This window comes from Hirundo rustica, chromosome 1, assembly GCF_015227805.2.
Source record: "Hirundo rustica isolate bHirRus1 chromosome 1, bHirRus1.pri.v3, whole genome shotgun sequence".
In the NCBI taxonomy this organism is placed as follows: domain Eukaryota; kingdom Metazoa; phylum Chordata; class Aves; order Passeriformes; family Hirundinidae; genus Hirundo; species Hirundo rustica.
Window position 1 is genome coordinate 46,597,129 of NC_053450.1, and position 27,442 is coordinate 46,624,570.

Here is a 27,442-nt window from a genome sequence, read left to right on the forward strand (position 1 = left end):
AAAAAAAAAAAAAAAGTCTTGATGTCTTACCACAAAGTCTTGTTCTCATTCCCAGCTTGTAGTTAGCTTTTTATCTACAGGGACATTAAAACAGCCCTATAGAAGAATGAATTTGGCTCACAGATTTTCCATAAAAACCTTTGCTGTTGTGTCAGTGATCCATGGAGTGCTTGTCACCTCTTTCTTCTATGGGTAACTGTATAATAATTTGAATGAAAGTTAGCCTAAGTTAGCCTAAGTTAGCATTTACTGGTGTACTTGGCAGTGTTAAATTTGTTGTTGGACTTGACAATCTTAGTCTTCTTTTCCAATGAAAATGTTTCTGTGATTCTATGTAATTATTCCATGTCAATGTTAATATGCCTGCATTTAAAAAAAATAATAGATAGTTTCAAAACGTTGTCTAGCATGGGTTGTTTGAATACATAGAAATGTTACAACAGCCCTTGTAACAATTACAGCTGTGATGGAATTCTCAAGCTGTCTGTTACACTGGTCTTGTGCCAGTGAAGGAAATCAGAAGGAAATCCAGGCTGTGTTATGCAAGTACTAAAAACACTAGTTTTGTGTGTGATATGGATAGAAGATGAGCTATATGATAATTCACCTTTGTTTCAGTAGCTTTAGCTACTGAAAAATGTAAAAATATGTTTCATAGAAAAGAAATGTATTTCATAGTAGAGATGAACTTTGTTGTTCACATTCTTATTTTTAAAGCAAGGAAATCACAGACAAGCTTTACATTTAAATTTATTTTCATGTAATTGTATTTAATGACTTCTATTTAGTTTTGTGATTCAACATGACTGTTTTCACCTGCTTTTATGATGCTTAATGTACGACTTTTTTCCCTGTTTTTCTTTCTGAAGGACCCAACCATATGCCTATGCAAGGACCTGGACCTAACCAGCTCAATATGACAAACAGTTCCATGAATATGCCTTCAAGTAGCCATGGGTCCATGGGTGGCTATAATCACTCAGTGCCATCGTCACAGAGCATGCCAGTGCAGAATCAGATGACAATGAGCCAGGGACAGCCAATGGGCAACTATGGACCCAGACCAAACATGAATATGCAGCCGAACCAAGGTAAGTGAGGTGTTTGTAAAAGGAAAACATCTTAGGTGCAGATGTTTTTTAAAGGTCTTATTTTGTAGATTCCTTCTTTAAATGCATTTGTACCTTGAGATTGGCTCAGTTGATTAGGGCATGGTTCTGTGAACACAAAGGTTGTGACTTCAGTCACCCTGTGGGCCATTTATTTAAGATGTGGACTCAGTGATCCTTATGGAAGGATCATCTCAGAATACTCTGTGAATATTCTGTACCTATATTTGGAGGATTCTGTATCTCTTCTCCCATGTGTCTGTGACTTTTTGTTTATTTGCAGAAATTGAACTATTTTCAGGTATTATCAGGAATCTGGGAATGAATCCACTTTCATCAGCTATGAGCTGGAACGACTGTTTGTCTTTTTCAGACTTTACACTTCTAGCTAAGTGTTATTGTCATTCAGGTTGATAAGAGAAATCTCTGCTTTTAAATCTCTTGGTTAAATTGGAGAATTAAAGTCAGATAGCCCTCAGATTGTTACACCTAGTTAGTCTTTGTTTTCTGAAACTGCTGCATGCTGTTTTATCATGGAATGTCTGTTAGTCTTAGAGAAGCAAAATTCAGTTCCAGGAGCAAATCTGGTGCTCCCTACTGTTTTCATGAGTTGTCTTTGTATATATAGTAAAAATCAAAACTAATTTTGTATTTAAGATATTTCCGTTGCATAAACTGATGATGTTTTGATGTCCTTGTTGGAAGTGCAAGGACATTGTGGAATTAAAATATTGCATTAGAGTGACAGCACAGCAAACTATTAAGTTGTATATTCTTATAGAGATGCTTTACAAGTCAGCAATCAGTATTTCCAGCTTTCCTGTTAAGTCTATTACTGCACTGGATCTGTACACAGCATCTGCTAGAAGACATATGACAAACCAAAGCTCCACTTTTTTATGTGTAGATACCATCTGTTCCTTAGGTGTACAGACAGACCAGGTCATACTGGTTGGTTTGATTATTAGGTTGCAGAAAGGTGCAAAACAGACAAAAGACTAACTTAATGAGAGGCTAAAAATAAGTCATGATGAGAGAAGCTGTTTCTGCACTTTTCTTACTAGTAGAGAAATTGGGAGGTCTGAGGCCTTCAACGTGCGCATTGTAAATAGCATTTCTCTTAAAGTGTAAGAGCAGAAGAAACAGAAGATAGGCTCATAGCAGAAGAAATCATAATTGGGAATACTTCTGACTGTCTCTCTGAACTGGCAAGTTATCTGTATTCGGTGCAGTACATAGCATAGCAATTTCATGAATGTTGTAAGATGCTTTGAAAAAGCCTTCTGCCATTTCAGTTCAGATTTTTTTAGTTGCAGAGTTAGCAATAATTATGTAGCAGTATGTGTGAGGGAGACATCAAGTAAGTCAATTTACAGAAAACAATTTTGTGTGACTGGCCTAAAATTTAGGAGATGATTTAGTCTCAAAGTGGTATTCTTTACTCTCCCTCATAGTATTCCCCTGCTGTGTTTTCAGTACTCTGTCAGACTTGAAAATTGGTCATTGGAAACTAAGCAGAAATAAAATTAGAAGGTTTCTGTTCTGAACATTTAATGGTACTGAAGTGAGTTTGGGTAATAAATAATAAAATAGTATTAACCAAATTACAGATTCAAGAACAAGAGCAAAATCTTTAGTTAGAACAATGGTACCATTGCCATTAGGACCACAGCAAGCTTTCACATTGTGTAACTCTAATTCTGCCAAGTTTTGACCCTTTAGGCTGAGATTTTTTCCATTCCAAGTGTCTGCTTCAAGGCTGTTTCTGTTTTTTGCAGAGGTTTCACAGAAGTAGAGGGCAGTGGTGTGAAAAATTATATTCTTTAAAATGTTTCAGTGTCTCACTAAACAGAGCACTTCATATATAAATGCAGGAGTGCAGTTTCTTTAGAGCAAGGCTTTGAAACTTGTCTGTTATGCAAGCAAAGTGCTCTTTGCTGTTAAATGAAAATATTGTTCCAAATACCTGTGAGAGAGGAAGTCTTAAGTCTGAAGGTGGGCATGTATGTTATTTTGATCTAAGATGATTCCAAATCAGGTCTGCTTAGTATATTTTCTCCATTTTCTATACTTAGTTGTTACATTTGCATTGAAGTTTGGTGACAAATTAGAGGAAGTGTTTTTGTATCTTCACTTTCTTTCTTGTGATTCCCAAGACAGGTGGGCAGGGAACGAGAGAGTAACCTGTGAGACCATGAGAAATTTAGAGGTAGGTAGCCAGGTCCCACTCTGGCTGGGCAGAGGTCTCAGCCAAGCAGGCTTCTCACCTAAGTGAAGAAACAAGAATGAATTGCTAGGAAATGCACTCAGTGCAGTTTAATAAAACAGGAATAAACACTCAAAGATTTCTTAACTGGTCGCATGTGCAACAATTAAGAAACACAAGTGAACCAAAATTTCTGAACCTCAGCATTGTTGTCAGGAGACATTTGTGAATGCCTAAGTATGCCCTGTTTCTCTGTCTTACAGGAGTGATCCGTATTGAAAATGAGAGATCCTACTACATCTGTCAGTTAATAACAGCACTAGCTAAATATAATGCTAAATATTCTGCCAGATGAGGTCTTAGCATCTCAAGTTGGCTGTTAAAAATTACTAGATATTTTTGACCTTAATCTTTCCCTATGTGGGTTCCTCACCTGTAGAGGAATGAATCTGATGGTAGGATTACAATACCGTATGATTTCACAGGAGAGTTGTCAAAGTGTATTAATTATGAAGATTTGGACAAATTACTTCTGGATGCCATAAGAAAACCTATGAATAAATTAATAATTCTGTCTTCAGTGTTTGACTAGGTATCACTTAGGTATCACATCTCACATGAACTATTAGGAAGAAACAAGATACTGAAATTGTTTTTCAGTGAGTAATACCTACCGTGTACTGAATGAAATCAGTACTTCTAGGGGGAAAAAAAGCATACTATTATATAATAGATAAAATCACCGTAACACTCAGAAAGGCTTGCTCCAACACTTGGGTTATGTTTGAGCATAACTTCTTTATGTGCACTTGCTACCAAAACATCTTGTTGTCTATACACCTTGTGAGGCAGATGGTGTTAGCAATAAAAAAATGAGAAAGTGCTAATTAAGAAATAAAATGCATAGTAACAGAACTCTGCTGGATTTACTTCCTGTATCCACTCTATACTCATTATTGATTTGTACTAGTTATAAAATGTTATCCAGAGGAATACCTTAAATGAGAAGCAAAGTTTTCATGGTATTGATTTTATATAGTCAGTCCAGTTTAAAAGAGGAATTCTAGTAATTTTGGACTTAAAAACCAGAATGTTTGAAGTGGAAGATTCTGTAGATGACTCTTCATTTGAAAAGTTAATATAGCAGCCCGGAACATCTGCAAGGAATATTGGCTACCTTTTTGGAAAAGATAAGAAGCAGAAGGAACTGAATGAATATGGAAGTAACTATGTTTTTATGGGTGCATTTCTTCTTGTGTATGGTAAACTTCCTAGGTTGAAAAAAAATTTCAAGTGCTGACAGTTGGGCGATGCAGGCTTGATTTTTCTGAAACCTGAAACTTGCATGGAAATTCCTCTTTTTTTATGTTGAACAAACCCTTTAGACTCAGGGAATAATATTTAATAGTAGAATTTATACTACAAGTAAGAACCAGGAAGGTGTAGCTTGACCATTTCAGAAACTGCTAGGCATGGCCATCCCAGAGACTGTCATTTCTCAGATCCTTTTGCTGGGATTCCATTCCCTTGCTAGAAGAGCTTGACACAAAGTTGCTGAACTCCCAGTCTCTGTTGGAGCATTATATGTTGCCTGTGGTAAGGGAGGGGAACGAGTTTACTTCTACAGGACAATATCATGTTGACTCAGACATTTGCAGACCAGTCAGATCTGGTGCTGAAATTTTTTAATGATAGCTTCATTTATATAACCTTGGAAAAATTCCATTAAAATCTCAGAGCTCCTAAACTTACAAGCAAATATAAAAATAGTAGAGATGAGGCAAATGCAAATTCTGGTTCTTTTGTTGTGCACATAAAGAAGTGAATATAAAGACAGAAACATTCAATGTTAGCTAAAATATAAACATATTTAGGGTATGGCAGACCAGGATAAAGTGATTTTTGAGTTTGACTACCTTTTATAAATGTCATGTCATCTGTTCACTCCCATGGACGCTGAGACTTAGGTTTCAGTACCTTGACTGCTTACAGTAATCAAGATGTTATGGAAAAAGCAGGGCAGTCTAAATTTTTTTTTTTTTAAATCTAGCCTATTAAAGGGAAACAAAATTGCCTCCACATTCTGAAACGCCATCATGATATAGCTGCATTGTGTAGGATGTCTAGCTGTAGAAGACACTGTAGTTTTGTCATGAGAAAACAAAAGATATAAACAGCTGCCACAGAGCTTGTGCTTTCATATTCTTCCCTAGGGTAAAACATGAAAGACAGTGTTGGTAACAAAGGAATTTTTTTCTATGACATTTTATGTTTTAGGTTTTTTTTAAATGATACCTGAAATTATGGTTCAGTTTGAGATGAGAAGTTTGTGGACTAATAAAGCGTGGAGAAGTGTCTACTGTCTTTAATTTGCAGCCTGAATCATACATTCGGAGTAACAAAAAGTTTTGCATCCTCCAAGTCTTTTGAGATAATGTTTAAATTGCTCCTGGCGTTAAACCACCTTCAGGATGGTGGCTCATTTGACTAAGCACCTCTGAATTGTAGTGTTTGTCAAGTTAAATTGACCCTACATTATAGTTTCTAAAATATCTCTCACAAGACTTAAAACCATCGTTTAAAAAAGAAGCATTTTTTTTAAACGTGGGAAAACAGCGAACAAGTTTTGCTGAGGGCTGCTGCAGTGATTTATATTTTGTTGTTTTTGTAGCAGTAGACCCTGTGATGAGATTGACCATGGTAAGTCTGGCGTGGTGTTCTTTGCTGTTACTCTTAAGTTTGGATATCTAATTGCTTCATCCATACAAGTGCACGTTGTGAAATGCCTAAAGAACAGACCCCTGATCAACACAGCCAGTGTAATTTGCAAGGCTGAAGAAACAATAGGCTGTACTGTTGCTTTTTGGTCATACCCACCTCTTCCCATAGCTCTTTAGCCAGAACAGCAGTCACGAGTTCATTTATGAGAGTGGTTCCTCACTTCTGTGCTTCTTCAAAAGGTTCAACCATGTCAGCAGTTATTGCCCTCACCCAGTACCTGGGTTTCAGTATAAGGGACAATGCTAAGGAGACATTTATAAACCACTAAACTTTTCTGCAGCTCTTTCATCCTCTGCACTTCTGGTCTCAGATTTGTTAGCTTTATGTGGGACCTACTTTCAGTTTGTATTTCTGTTTCTTTCTGTTTATCTTACCTGTGTGAAGACTAGGTTATCAGTTTCCAAAAGTCTTTTCTCGTCATGAGACTGCTGCTGTGTCACAGTACTTACAAGAAGATCAGGTAGTAGTCCATTTCTTCTTTGATCCACATACCTTTTCTTCCCTGTACATGAGGCATATGGCTGGAGCAGAGTTGGGTTTTTTTTTTTCTCAACTCCTCAAAGTTGCCTACACCTACTAAATAAAAATGTGTATTGATAATGTAGACCAGTTAAATTCTACACTTACATATTTTACAGAGATAATCTTAACACAATATTTCTTTGGATGCATTTTGAACTGTGTACAAATAAGATACTTTGTCCTTTCTGGATTAAATAGTTCTAGAAAATCACCAGATAAAGGGTTTCTGTGGAGAGTTTTTGAAAGCAGTGAACGTACTATTGCAGCTCACAGTTGTGTGAGCTTTGTATATGAAAGTCTTATCTCCAGGTCTGAAAGAGATCATGACTTCCAAATATGGTTTGCTGTGACCTGATTAGAGATTCAAGAGCTGTGTTTTGTGCTTGTAAAAATATAAGGGTGCCTCAAGTATAAGAAAGCATTATAGAATCATTGAATGGTTTGGGTTGGAAGGGGCCTCAAAGATCATATAGGTCCAGCCTTCCCTGCCTTTGCTACAACTAGCCCAGGTTTCTCAGAGCCCCATCCATCCTGGTCTTGAACACATCCAGGGATGGGGCGTTCACAGCTTCTTAGGGCAACCTGTTCCAATACCTCACCACCCTCACAGTGAAGAATTTCCTCCTAGGATCAAATCTATACTTATCCTCTTTAAATTTAAACCATTGTCCTTTGTCTTGTCACTATCTGCCTGTATAAAAAGTCCTTCTCCCTCCCTTTTATAAAACCCCCTTTAAAAGGCCACAGTGAGGTCTCGCTGGAGTTTTCTCCATGCTCTCTCAGCATTTCCTTATGGGAGAGGAGCTCTGTCCCTCTGATAATCCTTGTGGCCTTCCTCTAGAGTTGCTCCAACAGGACTGTGTCTTTCCTGTGCTGGACACCCTAGAGCTGGATACAGCACTCTGGTTGGGATCACACTAGAGCAGAGTAGAGGGGCAGAATCTCCTCGCTTGACCTCCTGGCCATGTTTTTTCATGCAGCCCAGGATACAGTTGTCTTTTTGTGCCGCAGGCCTGCATTGCCAGATCAGACCCAGCTTTTCATCAATGTAAACCCTTAAGTTCTTCTCAAGGCTGCTCTCAGTGAGTTTCCTACTCTGTACTCATGTCTGGGTTTGCCCTGACCCAGGTGCTGCACCTTGCACTTGGACTTGTTGAACTTCATGAGGTTCTCTTGGGCCCACTTCTCAAGTTTGTCCATATCTAAGTAGATAATGAATTAATAGTCTTGAGTTTTTTATTAAGTTTTGGGATTTTATGTCATATTAAGTATTACACGATGAATAAACATACCCTTCTCCTAGGCTAGAGTTTTCAAATGGAAGAATAAATTCAGAGTTCCCTCGAAGCTCAAAACTGCTGCTTAAAATGGTTTTATGTTCCATGAGGCAGTAGAGACCATGGTGGTTCTTTTAGGTATCTTAATGAGAAGAACCAAACTGGAAGGAAGCCAGGCCGTCTGTTATGAACACAACACACAGCCTGAATCAGGGTTAGTGAATTCTCACTGTGGCTCTACAAAGCATTAATGAAGTTCTAATTTAAAAAGCAAACACAAAATCTCTACATTGCACCATGGGGACTCAACACATTTTATCATATTGTATTGTGACTAATATTAATATTGTTAATTAACAAGCTTTCTTGAGATCTAGGAATATTATGGCAACATCTTTCTATTTTTTTTCAAGACTGCCTAATGTTTCTCAGTACCTCTGAACAGAGGAGCGGTGAAATGGAATAATCTAAGTTACCTACTCATTTAGAAGATCAAAAAAATGTATTTTACCAACAACTAAAATAAGTACATCTGAATTTATCCCTTTTTTTAAACTTTAAAATGAGGACACAGAAAGTTGACATACTGAAGGATAGAAGCATAACTGGATCTTCTTAAGTGTGGCCAATATTTATCTTTAGAGGAAAATGAAGCTTAGGTCATTTTGCTTGGCAATGAGGGATCCCACACAGGGGTTTTATGGGATTTAACTAATGCACTTTGAATTCATACCATTAGTTAATTTGCCTTAACTTTCCCTCATAACTGCATAGACAGGATCTAAGTGACTACATATTCCTTTACCTGTATAAATCCATTGTCATTTGACTGTATCTAGGTATTTTTCCAGTACTGTAGTTTCACACAGGACTTTCTGCTTGTGCTTCAGCACCTAGTTATTTAAAAATACTAAATGGAATGGAAAAATCTAAGCGTACAGAAAGGAGGTGATAACTTCCTTTCTCTCCTTGGATGGCAACTGGGAGTGGCTCTGCTAGTTTGATGTCATGGCTTGTTTTAGTTTTTAGTGAGGCTGCTAGTTTCTTGTTGTCTTTGCAGTTTATAAAATAAATTATTTTTAAAAAAGACAAAGAGCTTAGGGTTTCACCATTATAGACTGGGCAGTATTTGTGAAGTGGTTTGAATTAATATATTACAAAAATCTGTTTAAAAAAGTTTAGCTCCTTGTCACAACAGATTTTCCTCCTCATGTTTTTGATACTGGAATAACTTTTCTGAAGTGGTACTACAGAGGAGGCACAGAGGCTGTTTGTTAAATGTTATATCAATCTAACCTGCAATCTCGTATAATGAAATGGTGTAATCATCATTTTCATTGCTGTGTGGTGTCAGTAGGGTGCTCTTTAACTGTCTGTTTTCATTACTGAAATTTGCATTTCTCCAAGTACAGCCTTAATCAGATTTTGTCAGTTGATAAAACATGGACAGTACTTGATCTCTCCTGGTCTCTTCCTGTGGTTCATAGAAACTTGGTGCAACTTGGTATGAAAGAAGATTTTTTTGTTACAGACTTGTTTGGTACTGTTTGGTGTCAGGCAGAGCCTGTGTTCCATGGGCCTTTTGCATTTGCCTGTGGTAATTGCCTGTCTGGTTCACATGGTTGGTCTTCACAGGCTAAATAAAGTTGTTGAATTTGTGGTAACAGCTTAGTGGTTTGTTGATGGAATATAACAACAACTATGTGTGTATTGAAACTATGCTCTCTGAGGAGATCACAAATGTTAAACAATTTTTCTATGACTTACCAAGGTTTCACCATCAGGTTTTCACCTACACTTCTTTTGAAGATATTTTTTAAAACAAAAATTCATGGAAATGTTCCAGTTATATTTGTGTATATGTAAACTAATACCTGTGGTTTTGAAGAAAAATCATCTAAAAGCAACCTTTTTAGGCTGACTTCTCTTTTGTAGTTTAGTTACTGAACTGTTCACTTACATTTGCATAGGTTCCAGAAACAACAAACCCTTATCAGAGCACTGAATATACAGAGCCTTTTTTGGACCATTTTTAAAGGTTGGGTTTTCCACGTTCCTTTGGAAAGGTTCAATCACAAATCATTTTTGAGTATTTGACATTTTTGCTGTTTCTCCTTTTGCAGGTCCAATGATGCACCAGCAGCCTCCCTCCCAGCAATACAACATGCCACAGGCAGGTGGCCAGCATTACCAGGGGCAGCAGCCACCGATGGGAATGATGGGCCAAGTTAACCAAGGAAATCACATGATGGGGCAGAGACAGATACCTCCATACAGGCCACCACAGCAAGGTAGGAATTCACTTCAGTATTTTTACATTGATTTTAAATAACCACGTTTAAAACCGTTTTACATCACTTTCTTACTTACCAAATTTCTATCAAGTCATTTGGTGTGACAGACTTTGTTTGCACACTCTTTTTGTTACCCTTTTTAAGGGTGGTTCTTGCAGCAAGAGATTATTGCTATCACCATGAAATGTGAAGACAAGTTTGTTTTCTTTTTCTTTTGGTTCTTTTTGAGATTATGCATTCTGAAATTATGCATCTCAGATGTGCTGATGCAGAATTCTGTTTTGAAATTTAAATGATAGGTACAGAAAAGGAACAGAATACCTACTTGGTTCTGAATTCATTCAATTACAAAAAAAGGAACAATGTTCCACAATACTGGTTCTCTTTTTTCTTTTTAGTCCTTTTCAACAAGGAATAATTTTATTTTTAATGCCCTAGTTTATTATTATACACATATTCCTAAAATGAGCTCAAAACTGAAGTTTGATATATATAGTCTCAGTCTAGTGCAGCCAAACAACTGTGTGTTTGTATATGTAGATAGATACATTTACTTATTTTTTTAAGTAAACCAGATTACATATGTTGTCTGTAATGCAACAGTATGGGTGGGGAATACATTTGAGAAATATTTCTCATACTAAAGTCAGAAATTAGAAGACTTTATAACAGAGAAAACAAGTTATTTACGTATTGACTGGTTGTGGTTTTTCAGGCCCACCACAGCAGTACTCAGGCCAGGAAGACTATTATGGGGACCAATACAGTCATGGTGGACAAGGTCCTCCAGAAGGCATGAACCAGCAATATTACCCTGATGGTAATCTCTCATAAATGTTAACTTTCCCATTTCTATACCTGCCCAATACTAATGTAGTCATATGCCCAAAATTAGGGGATGAGGCAAGAATAGTAATTGGATATCATACCTCACATTTACAAAACCTTCCAAATTCAGAATTATTACTACAGTTTAAGTTACTATGACTAGTTAAATTTACAACTTAAAGCATGTAATTTGTATTACTCCCATTTGACATTCTTAATAGTTTTAGTATTTCAAAAGAATGGAAATAATTGGTTTCTCTCAAAGAATGGAGAGTTCCTTAGCATATCTGATATAATTGAGATGAATTTAAACAGTCATATCTTTATTATCAATAAGAGAGGGGGCGATATCCTTTTATTAAAAATCTTACTGAACTGAAAAACTTGCTAAAAAGATGTGGGTTTTTCGGTAAATACTCTACTTTTTAAACTTAATGTTTAGTTTTCATATAAGTCGCACAAATGTGTTATTGTTGACATGGTATGGGCCTTCAGTTTAACATTTATCTAGGAATAAAGTGGTCCCTGCCCTGAGGAAATGTGGATCCTCATTGGATGTCCCCTCAGTGCTTTCAAAACAAGACTGAAACTTGGAATTATATAAATCTGTCCTCCTACCTCTTGGAATATCTAGTGCTGAAGACTATGGGATTGTGTTATAAGTTAGAAAAGTTGAAATTAACTTGTTTTCAGGCTGAGCAGAGACTGGGAGAACAAAGATGCTGACTCCTGACTACTGTGCTAACCATGTGTGCAACTTAATGGTATCTTATGAAGTTCAACAAATGTGGTAGATGTTAATGTTTAAAAAAGCTTTTGTATACAAAGCAAAGCTGTGTAATTGCCAAAGCAACTACTCATAGCAAATAAAGGGATGCAAGTCAGTTGTTTGAATTCAATTTCCATCACACTGATTATAAGATACATCAAGCCGTATCTGTATAAGGTAACGTGTTAATTTCTGGAGATATACGTGCAGAGTTATTTTACAAGTAACTGGTAATTATTCAGCTTTCATTTTGGAACATTTATGTACACACATGAACACTAAATTGTTATGGGCAATTTCCTCTAGTAAGGGCAGTTAGATGTTAGCATCAGCAGTTCTGTGGCCACACAGATTACTTCTAAGATCTATTCCTTCTAAAGAATCATCTTTATCATTACCTCATTATTACTCTTATGTAGAATACAAGGAACATATTTTAAGACTTGTTTTAATGGTTATGTATGCGTGTAAGATTCAGTCAGTGGTGTACTGTACAGTTGCAGACCTGATAACAAAACCACTGAGTTTTAGAACTGTTTCCTCCTTTCCTTAATTGTACCTAAAATATTTATTCCAAATTTATATTATTTAATTTTGAATGTAAAGAAAATTTTGGCATGTATTCTTGACCAAGTTAGCAATAAGATATATTTTGATCATCTGCAAGACAAAATATATGTGTGCTAAAACCAACAACAGGTGGGGTGCTTACTGCATTTATTGGTTTCTTAATCAGAGATGCCTGCAGTCTCTGAATAGAAAGGTTTGTGTGTAATGAATCTGCTCAGGACTGGAATGTTAAGAGGAAAAGTTTTCTCAAGACCTTAAAAAAGTTTTCTCAAGACCTTAAGTAGGAATTCTATTTGTAGGGAAAACCTTGAGCGTGTTATATTTCTGTCATTTATAAACAGAATTTAATGTAGATGATGGTTCATAACTTCATTGAGCTTTATTTGTTACTGTATTTCACACTGCTTTTAGCATATGCTTTTGAATTGGAGATCAGCAGAACAGGTGTTAGACAAATTATGGTAATTGCTTTCTTTGTTCATTCTAATTTAATTCAGGTTATTTACATGTGAAAGGCCTAAATGCTTTCATTTTTTTTTTTGAGTGAAAGATGAAGTACTTCCCCCCCACTCCCCCAACAAGGATTATTGGAAGGTTAAGACCATCCCTTGCTGTGATGTTTCTAGAACTACTGCATTAAGCCTTTTTTTTTCCCCTGTCACATGTTAATTCAATATGAAAGGAAATCATATTAATAAGTCTTTGGCTAATAAAATTGAAAATTCTTTTTCATGTATATCCAGTTGAAATTTTATTTTTTTTTTAAATTTTTCTGAGAAATTAAATATTTTTAGGGTTTTCACTCAGAGGCCATTAACGTTTCTTCCTGTCTCTTGTCGAATTGATGTAGGTCATAATGATTACGGTTATCAGCAACCGTCGTATCCTGAACAAGGCTACGATAGGCCTTATGAGGATTCCTCACAACATTACTACGAAGGAGGTATCTATATACCTTCACACACATACGCACATACATTCCCTTTCCTCCCCCACCCGCAACGGGAACAGAAATTCTTGCACAACACAACTTATACCCATGCAAAGCTCTTGTAGAATACTAGTTGCTGGCTGTCTTGGAAATGGCAGGGAACTTGAAGCCTTCAGAATAATTTCTTGCAAACACCTAAAATATATAACCACAATTTGCCATTCTAACAACAGTAAAATGACTAAAACACTCTAGAGATTTTTTTTTTTTTTTTACCTCAATGGAAATTTTTATTTTAACATAAATTTGTTGGTTCAGTTGTATATCTTTTTGTGTGTGTATATATTTTGTATAATTATAGTGCCGTTAGGAAACAGCTTGCTGATCTTGTGTAGCTAGTCTGTGCTCTTGTAGCTGTCCTTAATTTTGTCTTTTTTTTTTTTTATTTTATTTTATTTAGCATAGTCATGATCTTATGACTGTGATGTTCCAGTAAATGTAATGCTCGTTTGGCAGAGATGCTGAAAATGCTGCAGTTCAACTTTGCAAAATTGGCTTTAACTGCAGTTTGTTTGGCCGAGTTCCTTCTGTTTGGTTTGAGTTTTCTTTGTTTTGTTCAGTTTTTGAAATCAATATTGCATTTTCATTTTGTTCTTGTGTTGTTGGCTGTGCATCTTAGAAGGAAAAAAATAATAAAATTGGTATCTTTATGAGTTTTTGCTTTCTTGCAATGATCTTACAGGAAACTCACAATATGGTCAGCAGCAAGATGCATATCAAGGACCACCCCAACAGCAGGGTTATCCACCACAACAGCAGCAATATCCCGGCCAACAAGGCTACCCAGGACAACAGCAGGGTTATGGTAAGAATCTGAGGACACAGACAGCTGTCACAGAAAGGACTAAGAGAGACCCTTGTGTGTTAGTCCATCCCTCTTTGACTGCGTCCAGAGGAGAGGCCAGGCTTGTACAGAACAGCTCTGTGCCTGCAATTTTACTGGGTTGAGACAACAAAATGTAAAATCAGCATCTTTTTGGAATTATATCTGTTGGCAGTTTAGGAGAGTGTGGTAGCACAGAAAACAAAACTGACTAAACAGCCTTGTAATGGATGTCTGTAATTTAGAGGGACCTGGAAAGATTTTGCTCTTTTCTGTCTTCTGTAGGTGAACGCACTTTTAAAGATGACAAAGAATCTGTTTCATCTGTGGATTTGCCAATTAAAACAGTCTTTTAAAAACTGGTTCAAAACTTCATTCAACATACATGAATCATTCTTTTCAAATTCTTGTACTGATCAGTAGAGGAATGACTGTAAGCATTGGCAGTGCAGCTTTAAAGAAACTGTGCCTTATAAATTCGCAGTAGTAGTCCAGACATGGCAGGAATGAGAAATCCTCTCCCACAAGTCCCTGGGTTCAAGGAAAACCTCCCAAAAAGGAAAATTAAAGCAGTAGAATGTAATCTTTGTGCATTAATTCTAAAAATCTTAGTGTCAGAAGAGCATACTGAAGCTACTGCTCTTTTAAGTTTTACTTGCTTGCATACTCTGAAGTCATATATATTTATGACAGAAGAAGAAATCGCTGAAATTCCATAAATTCCGTGTATTTTAGCTTTCAGCTCTTTTGCAGGCTTAAATGCTAAAGCTTTCAGCATTGTGTGTGAGGAAATACACAGGTAATTTGCTTGCCATGTGGATAAATTCCAGATTGACGTGAAATCCAGTTATGTTAAGACAGAGTTAAGTATTAAGAGGATCCACTGAGAATTAGCAAGTGTTCTACTTCTGGAGGTTATGGATGAATTGATAGTTCTAAAGTAATACTTATACCTACATTCTAGTAAACATAATATAGGAATGGACTGAAGATCAGAGTGGAGGTCTGTGTAGATCACTGCTCTGAACTCTGTAAGTAAAGAAATAAAATCTGATTTATTCTGAAAGTTTAGGTTAAGAAATACTAGAAGAAAAGGGATTAGGAAATCTTTTGGAGCCACTTCCCCAACATAATTTGTAAAAGAGAATAACATTTTTCAGTTTCTTGTTTTTAAAAATTGTTACTGAAGTTCCATTTTTTTTCCTGTGAAATGTGTCAATGAATATTTAGAATTCAGCTATAAAGATACCATAAATAAATAAACCCATATTCATTTGTCAGATGAACACAGCACTTTTAGGATGTTGTATTCTTGCTCAATTTAATATTTAATTGCTTTCTAATTTTCAAAAATAAATCAATATCTCAGTCATTATTATCAATCTTTAAGGTTTTGTTTCATAGTGGAAAGTTGAAACTGCATAGTTCAAGGGGATTTGGGGCCTGAGGAGAATGGTAATAGCTTATGGAGCTTTTCTTCTCCAGGTTGTCATTTCACTGTCTTACAGATCCAGAATTACTGAAGGAGTAACCAGCTGATGTCACTTAATGTCCTATGTCTGTAGCCCTCTCTAGCACTCAATCACAGTTGCTAAAACACATCTGTTTCTTCTGAGGGGAAGGAGAAAAAAGTGTTGGTTTGTTTAAAAGAAAGTGCTTCTGAAGAGCTGCAAATACTCAGCTCTGAAAAAGAGACCCAGTTTTTGAGGGGTGATGGTGAAAAAGCTAATAGATCCACTGCAAAGGATTCATAGGGAGTGTCACTAAAATACAGAGTACACCATCTCCCCCAGTGCTGGAGGGGATGGGGATAAATTTGTTTGGAACATGGCTGCACTGCCTGGTGGTACTAACGTGCAGCTTCCAGTGGTAGACAGGCCAACTCTGAATAGTTACAGAAAGTTATACTTGCAAAAGAACTACTTCTTTTACAGACAAAAAAAGACTGGAGTCCAAATTTTTGTTTTTTCCTAGCCTTTTTCTGGAAAGTTAATATTACCAGAGGAGTATGGAGTAGAGAGTGCTTTTTTTCGTCTCTCAATAGCTTTTACTGCTTGTCACATCTCACGTTTTATACATATATAACTTGCTTGCCTGACACCCCATCCATGATTGCCTGCTGTGGTGTGAGACTTCACTTTCTGGCAGCACAGTACTGCTGGTCTCTTCAAAAAGTCCAAATGTTAAACATTGCTGATTATCTAGCTCCTCTTGGCACTAGAAAATTCTGGAACTGAAGCAGCGTACATCAGGAGACTGCCTTCCTAAATCCTGAAAAGGTCTCATTTTTATCATTTCTTGCCTCGTTCTTCTCTGTTCTGTGACTTTGTATGTGGAACTACATGCATTGATACTAAGTAATGAATACATAAATAAAAGTAAATGTTTCTGTGGTTGGAGCACAGGCCCTGGCAGCAAAAGTGCTTTCCAGGGAGAGCAGGGTGGGCCACTCAAAAGACCTAATTGCACAATAGTGGTATTTCTTAGTCCTAGTTTAGTTGTAAAATTCAGTGTTTTTCTTGTTCTCTTCCTTCCAATATCTTAAACACTCTCTTTTTTTTTTTTCCCCTGCTCCCCCCCCCCCCCCTTTTTTTTTTTTTTCCATTTAATGATCCCCAGGCCCTTCGCAGAGTGGTCCAGGGCCTCAGTATCCCAATTATCCACAAGGACAAGGACAGCAGTATGGGGGATACAGACCCACGCAGCCTGGGCCACCACAACCACCACAGCAGAGGCCTTATGGATATGACCAGGTATTCTTTGGTTTGATGAGAAATTTGTGATTCTTACGCACTCATTTGATAACCTGACATTCTGGACATTCAAACTAGTGAATTTTAGGACATGGTCTTCCAGGTATGTGTGTGCAGTTCTCATGGAGTTTATTTCTTGGCGAGTTACCAAGAATCATTTGTATGGAATAGTGATTAGTCATTCTCTCCTGAGTTTCCTAAGTTTTAATGCAATTTCGCAAAGTGGGGCCTTCCCAGCAGTAGTTTTGGACGTTAAAAATTAAGGTGATGTGTTTCATACTCTTATGGTGAATGACTAATATAAAAGACGAGGTTTCTAAATCTCATGGTAGATAATTTTTCTTTTTTTTTTTTTTGCAATAGAAGTGGTTGAATTTATTTTCCACAAACACAAATCCTAATCATAATCTTCCTCTTCAGTTGCAAAATCACCTCAGGCGTGCAGCTGAGGTCCTTCAGCTGCAGAGCTTATGGGGAGATATGAAACCTGGTTTTGCACAGATTTTTTTCCTGAGCAGTAAAACGGGACAGTGAACATGGGAAAGAAGTGACCTGAAAATCGACTGCTTCATTCCTATCACTGCTAGGACAAGATTAAAACAAACAAACAATTGCCACCAAAACTTCAGGCTGAAGTTGTAGTGAAGGGCTCATGTAAAAAAAGCTCTTAGAATTAAAGGTTGAAACAGTTTTTGTTGCTGTAAAAGGTACTAACTTGTAAAAATCCAGGCTTTTCACTGTGAATCATTCAGAAATGTCATTAAAATGTACACTATTACTTTCCTTGGTATAAGCAACAAAAACTGAATGATAAAGTTGAGGTTCTAATGTTTAAATAAAATCCTGTTGTGCCAGTAGAAGATCAGTTGAACTTTAAAGAAAAACTTCTCTGAGGAAGTGAGAATTGCCCACAGTTTTAAAGAACAATTGGCTTTCTACAGAAATTAGAAAAGACAAGGCAGAAGGAACAAACTCTCTCAGTGTAGTAGTTTAGACACGCAGTTACTTTTAATTATTTACTACATAAAATGTTTATGCACTGAATCAGTAGCTTCTTCTGAAAACGATAGGCTGCAGGAGAATTCTTTGCTTGTGGCCGGTATAGGGTCAAGGAAATTTAATCACAATTTGCTGAATTTTTTCCAGCTTTCCTTGCAGTAGAAGTGGATAGTCCTCTTTGTTGATAGGCTGTGCTCCTCCAGTTCGGGCAGCCTCAAGTTCCACTGGGAAACTCAGTTATAGAAGACTTCTCTTTCATACTGGCCATTCCCATAGGAATTGTGCTGCTTAAATTCTCATCTGGCAGCTGTTGTGAGACTCTTCTTCATGACTGATTGTTGTATTATAATGGAACATAACTGACATTGCAACATAAAACTAAGATGTAAAATACTGCTTTGCTGTGGTAATACTTAACATGAATGGTGGCAGGATCAGTTTGGAGCCTGTTCACTCCCTAGCACTACTTCTGCAAGCCTTGAACCCTGTGGTGAAGGATCATGGTAAGCTTATAGCATTGATGCTTTCACCTCTGCCCACCTCTGCAGTACATGACATTCTGTCAAAAGAAATAGAGAATATCAATAAGGGTGGTAATTCTGTGTATCAGATCTATGGAATAATTGCCTCCCGTAGGATATGTGGACTAGTCCTTCATGTTCACCAGAATGTGCCTTGGGTTTTGAAATACATGTACCATTATTCTGTAATGTTTGATAGATTAATAATTTTAGGTACCTATGTGTCATGGTTAGTTTCCTAAATTACTTTGAATTTAAGTGACCTTGACTTCTTGAAATAATTTCCAAAGTTTAGGTGGGAAGTAATCCCTATCTTTTGGTTTTTGTTGATGTTCAGCTAGTTTCACAGCTGCCTATTGAATGTAAAGGTGTAGCCTTTTGATCAAATTAGGTTCCTGGCCTTAAATTCATGTATTTGGTCTTACTTTTACATTAAAGCACAAATTACTTTTAGTGAGATGAAACTACACTAGTTACTCATATCAGTATATCGCTTGTTTTTATTTGTTTATACCTTTTAATATCACAGTTGATATGGATGATCTTCCAATTAAATGCAGGAAAATTTGCCTTGTGGTCTAATTATGTATTTTGAAATTTTTTTTAGGGTCAATATGGAAATTATCAACAGTGAAAAAGTACTCACATTCCGGTAGGCAAAAATCTATTAGCAGCCATATTGTCTCCTCAGCACTGTGGACATCTTCCCGGGATGAGAACCTCCCATTCCATCTAGATTTTGGAAAAATCTTGTGGCTGTTTTATGGCATACAGTCTTTATGGGTTAATTGTTAAAGACTGTAGATTCTCAGAAACTAGTTTCATGTCTCTACTCTAGATGGCAATATTGGACAGAAAATATGTGATACAACAATTTGCAGTGAGTTGAGAACTGTATGTCAGGTATACTGTTACAGACTGAGAGGTGCGAACAGCTTTGTATGTTTATGAAGGCTATGGGAATTTAATATTTTTTCCACAGATTTTTTTTGTAGGGGGAAAGGGGAAATGCACACTTTTTACAGCAGCAATATTTTGTATATTATGTTTTTCATGTGGTGAATATGCAAGACAGTACACTACTCTCTGGGCAGGATAACAAATCTACTGTTAAAAATGGGTAGGGGCATGGTAAATGCTTGATTGTATTAGCCTCGAAATTGTGTACAATAAAGATAACAGTGAAAAGATGGAGAGCATTCTATGTCACTGATGGGTTCATGTACAAAGATTGAGAATCCCAGTTATCTAAATGGGAACATAATTAAGGACAGTGTAATATAGTCTTGTGCAAAGATGATTTTTTTAGCTTTCCAATTTTTCTGAGTGAAGCGGTTTTGTAAAAATTGTTTCTAACATAGTTTGACAATTTTCTGCAACATTTTTTGGGTAACAAGATAAACGTTTGGGTTTTATTTCTCAAGGGTTTTGTCAGAGCTTTGCATAAGCAAGCTGTAATCCTTCTTAATAATTGCAATAACAAAGAAAATGACAAGTGTTAATTTTACTTGGCTTGAATATGCAAAGAACTTGAAAAAGAATATGGAGAACAGGACTGTATTGTATAAGTGTATTTTAACCTTTAGTTGAATAATTTGTATGTATCAAAATAGCCTAGAGGACTTTGTTAAACCTATCTAAACTTTTGTCGTGGTTTAGGAATGGTATTCCCCAATTTTAGTATTCCCACTGACACACTCCAAACCATGCGCCGCTCACTGGCTCCCCACTCCCTCCCCTTCCCTCATGGCAGGCTGGAGAGGAGAATCGGAGGCACAAAAGGTAAAGATCACGGCTTGAGAGAACAATTTACTGGAAACAGCAATGAAATAAGAAAAGGAAAGTAACGGCAGCAATACCAGTGCCAGAGGGTGCAAGCAAGAGGTGAAGGTTTCACACGCGGTTGATTGCTCACCATGCAGATCCCGGTTCCACCCCAAGCTACACAGCCTGGAAGGGTCCCCAAGAAAGATGTCCCTTCCTGGCTACTGCAGAAATTAACCCTGTCCTGGCCGGAACCAGGACAGCTTTCCTAACTGGGAGCTAATAACTTGAGAATAGGGGCATTTTCATTTGTGCCCATTTTTCTTATTGAATAACATGAGACCAAGGGGATGCTTTCTAACATCAAGTATAAAAACTGTTGGTGAGGCAAATGCCAAATTTTGTTTCAGACTACATTAATGCATATAGTGTTGCATGTGAGAGTGAGGCAGCACTTTGATCAATAATAATAGTACACAAAAAAAATCGGTTTTGAAATTGCCCTGCAACTGTGTATCAGATAAATAAATGGATATTTTGTTCTGCAGAAATATATGCATTCAAGATTCCTTGCCCACTTTTATAAATGATAATACCTAAAATTAACCCAGGAATAAAATAATGTTTTGGTTTTTTCAGTTTGCAATCAGTGTTCAGGGGGAAAAAGAAACAACTGGTGTTCATAGTATGACATTATATAAGGAAGACAAGATTTTCCATTTGTGAATCCTTTTTAAAGGGAAAACAGTTTTCTTAAAGTCAATAGAAAATACACATCAAGGTTTGAACAGATATGGCATGAGGAACGTTATTATGAATTAAAAGCTTGTAGGTTCTGTGCCAATTTTCCACCACTGTGTACTTCATTGCTATTTAAAACTGTACTCCATCAATTCTAGCAGAAGAATAAATTATTTGTGATTTTAATTTTCTCATTTGTTTCTTTAAATTAGATCCCTATCACTCTGATGTCTCATCTGGAGACTCTGCTGTGGGTTTTGATTTTAAAGATGTTTGGCCAGAATAACCAAACCTTATTTGCAGTCTAGGACTTTATCAAAATTCTCTTGCCATAGCCAAGTTAATTAGAATTAACTGTTCAGTAATCAGCATGTTGTGTAGGTTGTTTGTTAAGAAATTCTTCCTTGGAAAATGAAGGTCCAGGAGGCTATAATCAAGATGACTGAATTAGATAAATGAGTTGACGAGGCAAAAATGTGTTGAACCCAACCTGGTGTAGATATGTTATCTCATTTGAAATAGGCTCAACTGACATTAAGAAATAATTTGTCTTGCCAACCCATCTTCTGTTGTCTTACTCTCCTTTTTAATGGAAACTAAAATTGCAGTTTTAATAAGCAGAATTTCCTCCAGGGTTTCCTTCCTAGAGACTACTGCATTTGCAAGGTTTAATTGTTTTATAACAGTCCTGTTTCGTAAAACTTTTTAATTGGTGGTGACAAAAATTACCTTATTCCTCTGATACTATGCCAAAAGAACAACTTGAGAGGAGATAGCTCCACGCAGAAGTACTTCTGCTAAAACTATATATTAAAAAGGAGCGTGTGTTCCCTAAACAAAAGAAGAAGCAGGAGTGCACAAAAGGACCAGGAGGAAATGGCAAGGTACAAGGTTCATTTTAGTAAATCTTCCTTATTAAATAAAATTCATCCAACGGAAAACTAGTAAAAAAGGTGTTGCAACTGGCATTTTACATTCAGAATATAGAAAATAAGAGGGGGACTGACACAGCAAATCAGATACATGAGCAGAAATGATAAAAATGTTAAGAGGGGTTAATGCATTCAGTGACTTTTAGTTATCATAGGGTTACGATTTTTGCCGTTGTATTTTTCTCTATTCAGTCTGCTTTATTTCTTTTTCTGCTCTGTGAATGACTCACAGAAGGGAGAAGCTGGCTCCCTGTTTCAGTTGAAATTGACTTCACAGTGTTGGCCATAAGGAAGCAAATGTGCGGCTTTATAGGCAGAGTAAACGTATAATTTTGCAAAAGACACATTTTGATACCTAAATTATTCTAAAATGTGTAAAGTAATTGGGTTTTTTGTTTGTTTGCCTTTTTTTTTTTTTTTTTGAGAAAATGCACCTGATTAAAGAGGGGCAAGGACTTTGGTGCAAAAATATTGTTGTATTTATACAGTTTTCACCACAGAGGATGCTGAAAGACTGCAATGTGATAAAAAAAACAGGTTTTAGATTTGATAAAAGAATACTTAAATTTTTAAAATTAAGAGAAACTGTTACTTCAGCAAGCCTAGGTGGAATTCTGCCAGAAGCCCTGAAGAAGTTCAAAAAGAAAGTAGCAGGCTTTCCCTACATGAACAACAATTGCTGTATCATAAAACAAGCATAAGCATGAAATCCTGTGAAATGAAGCCAGACAAACCTGACATGAATAGATAAAGTAGTAAGTTAAAAAATACTTGGATAAAGTAGTAAGTTAAAGAAACAAAAACAAAAACACCCCTAAGCTAAATTATATGTTAATTAAAAAAAACCAAACAAACAAAAACAAACAAACAAAAAAACCCCCTCCACAATAAAAGATGACCCTCAGTCTGGTAGAATTGTAGTAATAACTCATAGCACAGTCTGATGGAATTGCTCTTTATGTTCACAAAGCCCGAAGTTCTCTTAGAAGCTGCTATCATAAAAATTAAAGCATGGAGTAAGGTTGCCTATTAAGCACTACGAATGGGATAAGACAGCAAAGGGAAAATAGGAGTAAATGCTAAATATCACAAGTGATGGAGATTGGTAGTAAGTTGTGCTGGTGCTCTCTAGGGATCACTGATTAACACTTAAAAATAAATTGGAGAAAAGAATATGTATTTTGATAGCAACGTGAGGTAGAAGTGGTGCTATTTAGATTATGCAGGACTTAAAACTAGAAATGCAATGGAACATGCATAGCATAACTTTAGAAATTACTGATGTTTACAAATACAATACTGGGTGAGATAATGCCTTTTTACTCATGTCCAGCTATTCAGCTGTCAGTAGTCCAGCAGCTAACACAGTGAAAGTTTTGTTCTGTGGATGTCCAGGAGTCACAATGCTACCAAAATACTCAAAAAGCTGGACTCCAACAATGGAATGCTTCATGAAATGCCATAATACTGATAAGAGACTTTTTTCAGTTCAGAATTAGTGTGTTCAACCTTGTCTCTCCTCCATCAGGAAGACAGCTCAGGTAAAAGGTAAGTGGATAACAAATGGCCGAGGAGAAATATAGCATGTTTGGGATTATTTCAAATGTCAGTATGTGTAAACCAGCAGTAAGTAACAGTGTAATTTTTGTAAGCATACAGACAACACGATCAAAATTAAAAGCAACACCTTTGATGTTGATAAAATGCTTCTTAAGGTTAATAACAGATAATAACAGATAGTGTAATTCTTGTAAGAATACACACAAAATGACCAAAATTAAAAGCAACATCTTTGAAATTGATAAAATGTTTCTTAGGGCATACAGAACTGCAGATGCAGTCCCATGGGTTTAGTAGGATTAAAAAATGAATTGGATAGATGTGCAATAATATAAAATTGATTAGGTTGGAAAAGACCTTAAGAGCAGCAAGTGCAGCCATTAGGCCAGCACAGCCCATGTCCCCAAGTGCCACATCTGTCAAATACCTCCAGGGATGCCAACTCCACCACTTCACTGGGCAGCCAGTTCCAACAGTTGACAACCCTTTTGGAAGAGAAACCTTTTCCAAATATCTAGTTTAAACTTCCCTATCTGCAATTTGTTAAGTTGGTGAAGGAAGAATAGGACTCCTGTCCTATCATCTGTTATTTGGGAGAAAAGCCTGACCCCCACTTTCTGCAACCTCGTTTCACGTGAGCAGTTAAGGTGGATGAAAAGCTAAATTTGAAAGAATATTAGAACCACGTGTTTCACAGCTTTATGCAATAAGCAGCATTCTAGAGTGTAGAATATATTTTTCTATTGGTGCCTTGACAGTAAATGTTGGGAGTATATTTTTATTTTTTTACAATTGTCACATTTAGAATGTCAGTCTGCAAAACCTGGAAGTAGGCAGCACTAGCAGAAGACTGTTGGTTTACGTTCCAGAATCAGACTGGGGTAGCAACGTTCTATTCCGAAAGCTATTTTTTTGCTATGCTGAAATATATCTCCAAAATAACGTTAATAGCAAAATACTTAAATTTCAGTCTTGCAAAATGGCTGGCTGGGTACTTAAAGCCTCCCTTGACATAATTTTTCAGGAAAAATTCTGACTAATCCAGCGGAATGTCTCTTTGCCCTGCTTGAGATCTGACAATTTTACGAGAGATTTTTCTGTTTTCTACAGATAAAGTTTTCTAATTTTCTCTCAACTATTCACCTGTTGGTCTTAGGAAATTAAGGTAGATCAGTATGTCAGTGGCTTCACGTAGGTACACCTTAAGTTTTTGGTGGGTGGGAAGAGCTGTGGGGCTGGAAAGGAAGCTGCTGGAATAGCCAGACCCAATAGTCTGTGGAGTCTTCAGGGCACTGAAGAATTTTCACTTGGCCTTGGCACTTTTTAAACAAATGGTGTAGGTGAATTGCTGTATAAATGCTTTTGCATTTTGGTTCGTAATTTCCATTTAATCTCAAAGTTAATTTTACACAGCATAAATTCTAATCACCTACTGCAGTTGGTGTTGCCAGAAGTGCGCTGGCATCTTGACACAGGTTCATTACAGATCCTTTTACAGAAAAACGCCATTTGCGAGGGCATGCTTGCTAGAAACACACATTTTGGGTTTTTTTTAAATTAAGTTCCGTCAATTGTACTTCCTGACGCTTTTAGCAAATTTCAAGTCAAGATTTCTTGGTCTCTGGTATTGTTGCCACATGGACATTTTTCCACGTGTAGCTTTTCTCAGCCAGAGCCTTTAGACTTTCTTTCCACAGGGCTACAATGTAAACAAGCGCCACATTTCTTAAGAGTTTCTTTCTAAATGCTAATTATGACCTTACTTGTTAAGATAGTTTTCTGACAAGTTGATGTGATCTTAATCTCAAAGGTTAATGATCAGAATTGCTGTCTCTCTCTCTCTCTTTTTTTTTTTTTCCTTCTTTTTCTTTTTCTTTTTCTTTTTCTTTTTCTTTTTCTTTTTCTTTTTCCCCCCACCCAGCAAGGATGCAGATAGATTATTTAAGAGCTAGCTCTTATTGAGCACCTAGATAACTCTGTGTATCTGCTCACAACACTCTTTCCAGCTTGGCAAAACTGTTTGCCTTCTATCATGGAATGCCTTCCTTAGAAGCTTACTGGTGTGTAAAAAGGGTTCTGCCTGTGAACACCAGAGTTTCTGATTTCATAAGCACAGAGATCCTGCCCATCTGAGTATGACGAAGTATTTGCTAGAGTGACACTGGCTCAGGATTTTTTGCCTGCTTCAGTGTCCATGTAGGCTCAGGAAAGGTATGCATGTGGCAAACCTGAAGGCAGCATGAAGGTTTCTGTTGCATCCCCCAGAGATTTTGGTTGATGGCAAGAGGTTGACTTTAGGACCGAAGTAGATGCATGGTGAGTGCAAGTGTATCTGTCAAGGCTACAAGCACCTTGTGTGTGTGCTAACGTGCCTAATGGAGCCTGTGCTCGTTGGTGCTTGTTACAGCTGTTGCTGTGTTCTTGCTGTAAAGATACTCTATTGCCTCAGAAGCTTTGTTCTATGTTGTCTGTGTTATTTGCCCATCAGTTTCACATTGCTTCATGTTTTCTGGCCCTCTGGCTGCAAAAAAGGCAGGCAGAAAAGTGGGAGTCTTATGTGAGACTCACTCTGCTGACAAGGAGCTTGAGACTAATTGATTTGACTGCTTCAGTAGTTCTTGTGACTGTTTAGAAATCTGGAGTTTAAAATGTGGCAGACCTGAGATCTGTGAGCCAAGTATGGTAGAGGTGACCGGCTGTCCAGGATTTCTTGATGCTATGCCCCATTATCACTGTTTAAGTGACCACTGACAGCAGCTGGTCACTTGGCACTTGGCTGCACGTGCAGCTTGTATCAGCTGTTTGGTAGGAGTGAGCTTGTGGGTCAAAGCACCTTTTGGGCTGCCTGCTTTTCTTTAGGAGTTGTTGCAGGAGGATGCTGCAGTGTGCTGTGGTGTTGGTGAGCGTGTGGTTAAGTCTTTGCAACAGGTTGACCCAATTACTCAGTAACTTGTAGGCTACCCATGTTATGGCATCAGTAGTACAGACCATTTGTATAGAGAGTTGAACATTAAGAAGCCCTCTCCTTTGCTGCTGTTTCTCATAGTGGGACCATGTTGGCCATCTGTTGTTGTAAGCCACAACAGCTTACTTTTTGACCTTGCTCATCTTTTAGAAGGGTATACAGGCAAGACTCTCCTGGACGCCTGACAAAGCTGCAAAGGCAGAATTGCTGCTGGAGATGCTGGCAGATATCTGTGACATGGTGTGTGTTTTGAGACTGCTTTCTCCATCGTGAGCAGGCTCTGAGCCCAAGAGATAGCTATGAATTAGTGGACATTACATTGTATTACATTATATTTGGAAGCAGGGCCTTTGAGTGAAGATCTCTATAGTGAACTGCTCCCCAACTTTCTGAAAGATCACAGCATCTTCCAAGCACCAGTGCATGTGAGGGAGAGGGTGCCCAAGGGGTTCGATTCTGTTGTTCACTGACTGATGACTTAGGAGTGGGAAAGTCTACTGCAAGGAAGATGGACAACAAAATCTGCCTTGGCAAATTTTGCCTGGCAAAATCTGTAGGGTTGTGTGGAACCTATCCCAGCACCGAGTCCTCAGTTTCTAGCACTGTGAGCTCCTGTGACTCCATCAACAAGAGTTTGCTACTCCTCTTGTATGAAGATTCCTAGATTTTCACAGATGTACTGACTGGCTTCACTGGCCCAAACTTGGACACCCTTCTTTCCACCATGCTCTGCACAGGTAGATCTTGACAGTGGGAGGGACCAGTGCCCCTGTTTTCTCCAGATAAATAAATATCCAAGGAGAGTGGCTCCCTAAGTGCGCTCTGGGAAGTTGTGTCACAGTTGTGGCACAGGGTCATGAAAAGATTCCGTTTATCCACCATGCTGCACACTGATAAATCTGAGAGCTGTGCAGCCTCTCAAAGCAAAAAAATAATGTTTCAGTAAAAGGAGGGTATAGAAAGCTTAGGAGGAGGAATAGATGGTGAAACTTAGAAACATCAATAAGCATAAAGGCTTCCTTAATGTAGCCCAGGAG

At 37.3% G+C, this 27,442-nt stretch overlaps 1 protein-coding gene across 5 annotated transcripts in view; it reads left to right on the top strand.

Annotated features, from left to right (window-relative positions):
* Positions 1-21,134, top strand: part of SS18 (SS18 subunit of BAF chromatin remodeling complex) — a 43,882-nt gene extending 22,748 nt beyond the window's left edge. For 2 of the 5 annotated variants that reach the window (XM_040065244.1, XM_040065255.2), the window contains exons 5-11: positions 870-1,091; positions 10,019-10,186; positions 10,905-11,009; positions 13,207-13,299; positions 14,030-14,152; positions 16,790-16,923; positions 19,051-21,134. In XM_040065244.1, the coding sequence (XP_039921178.1) occupies positions 870-1,091; positions 10,019-10,186; positions 10,905-11,009; positions 13,207-13,299; positions 14,030-14,152; positions 16,790-16,923; positions 19,051-19,077 (872 nt within the window). In that variant the 3' untranslated portion in view covers positions 19,078-21,134. Of the gene's footprint in view, positions 1-869; positions 1,092-10,018; positions 10,187-10,904; positions 11,010-13,206; positions 13,300-14,029; positions 14,153-16,789; positions 16,924-18,069; positions 19,020-19,050 lie in introns of those variants that run through there. The other 3 variants (XM_058420962.1, XM_040065265.2, XM_040065274.2) reach the window with 3 other exon arrangements.
* The last annotated feature ends 6,308 nt before the right edge of the window (positions 21,135-27,442 follow it).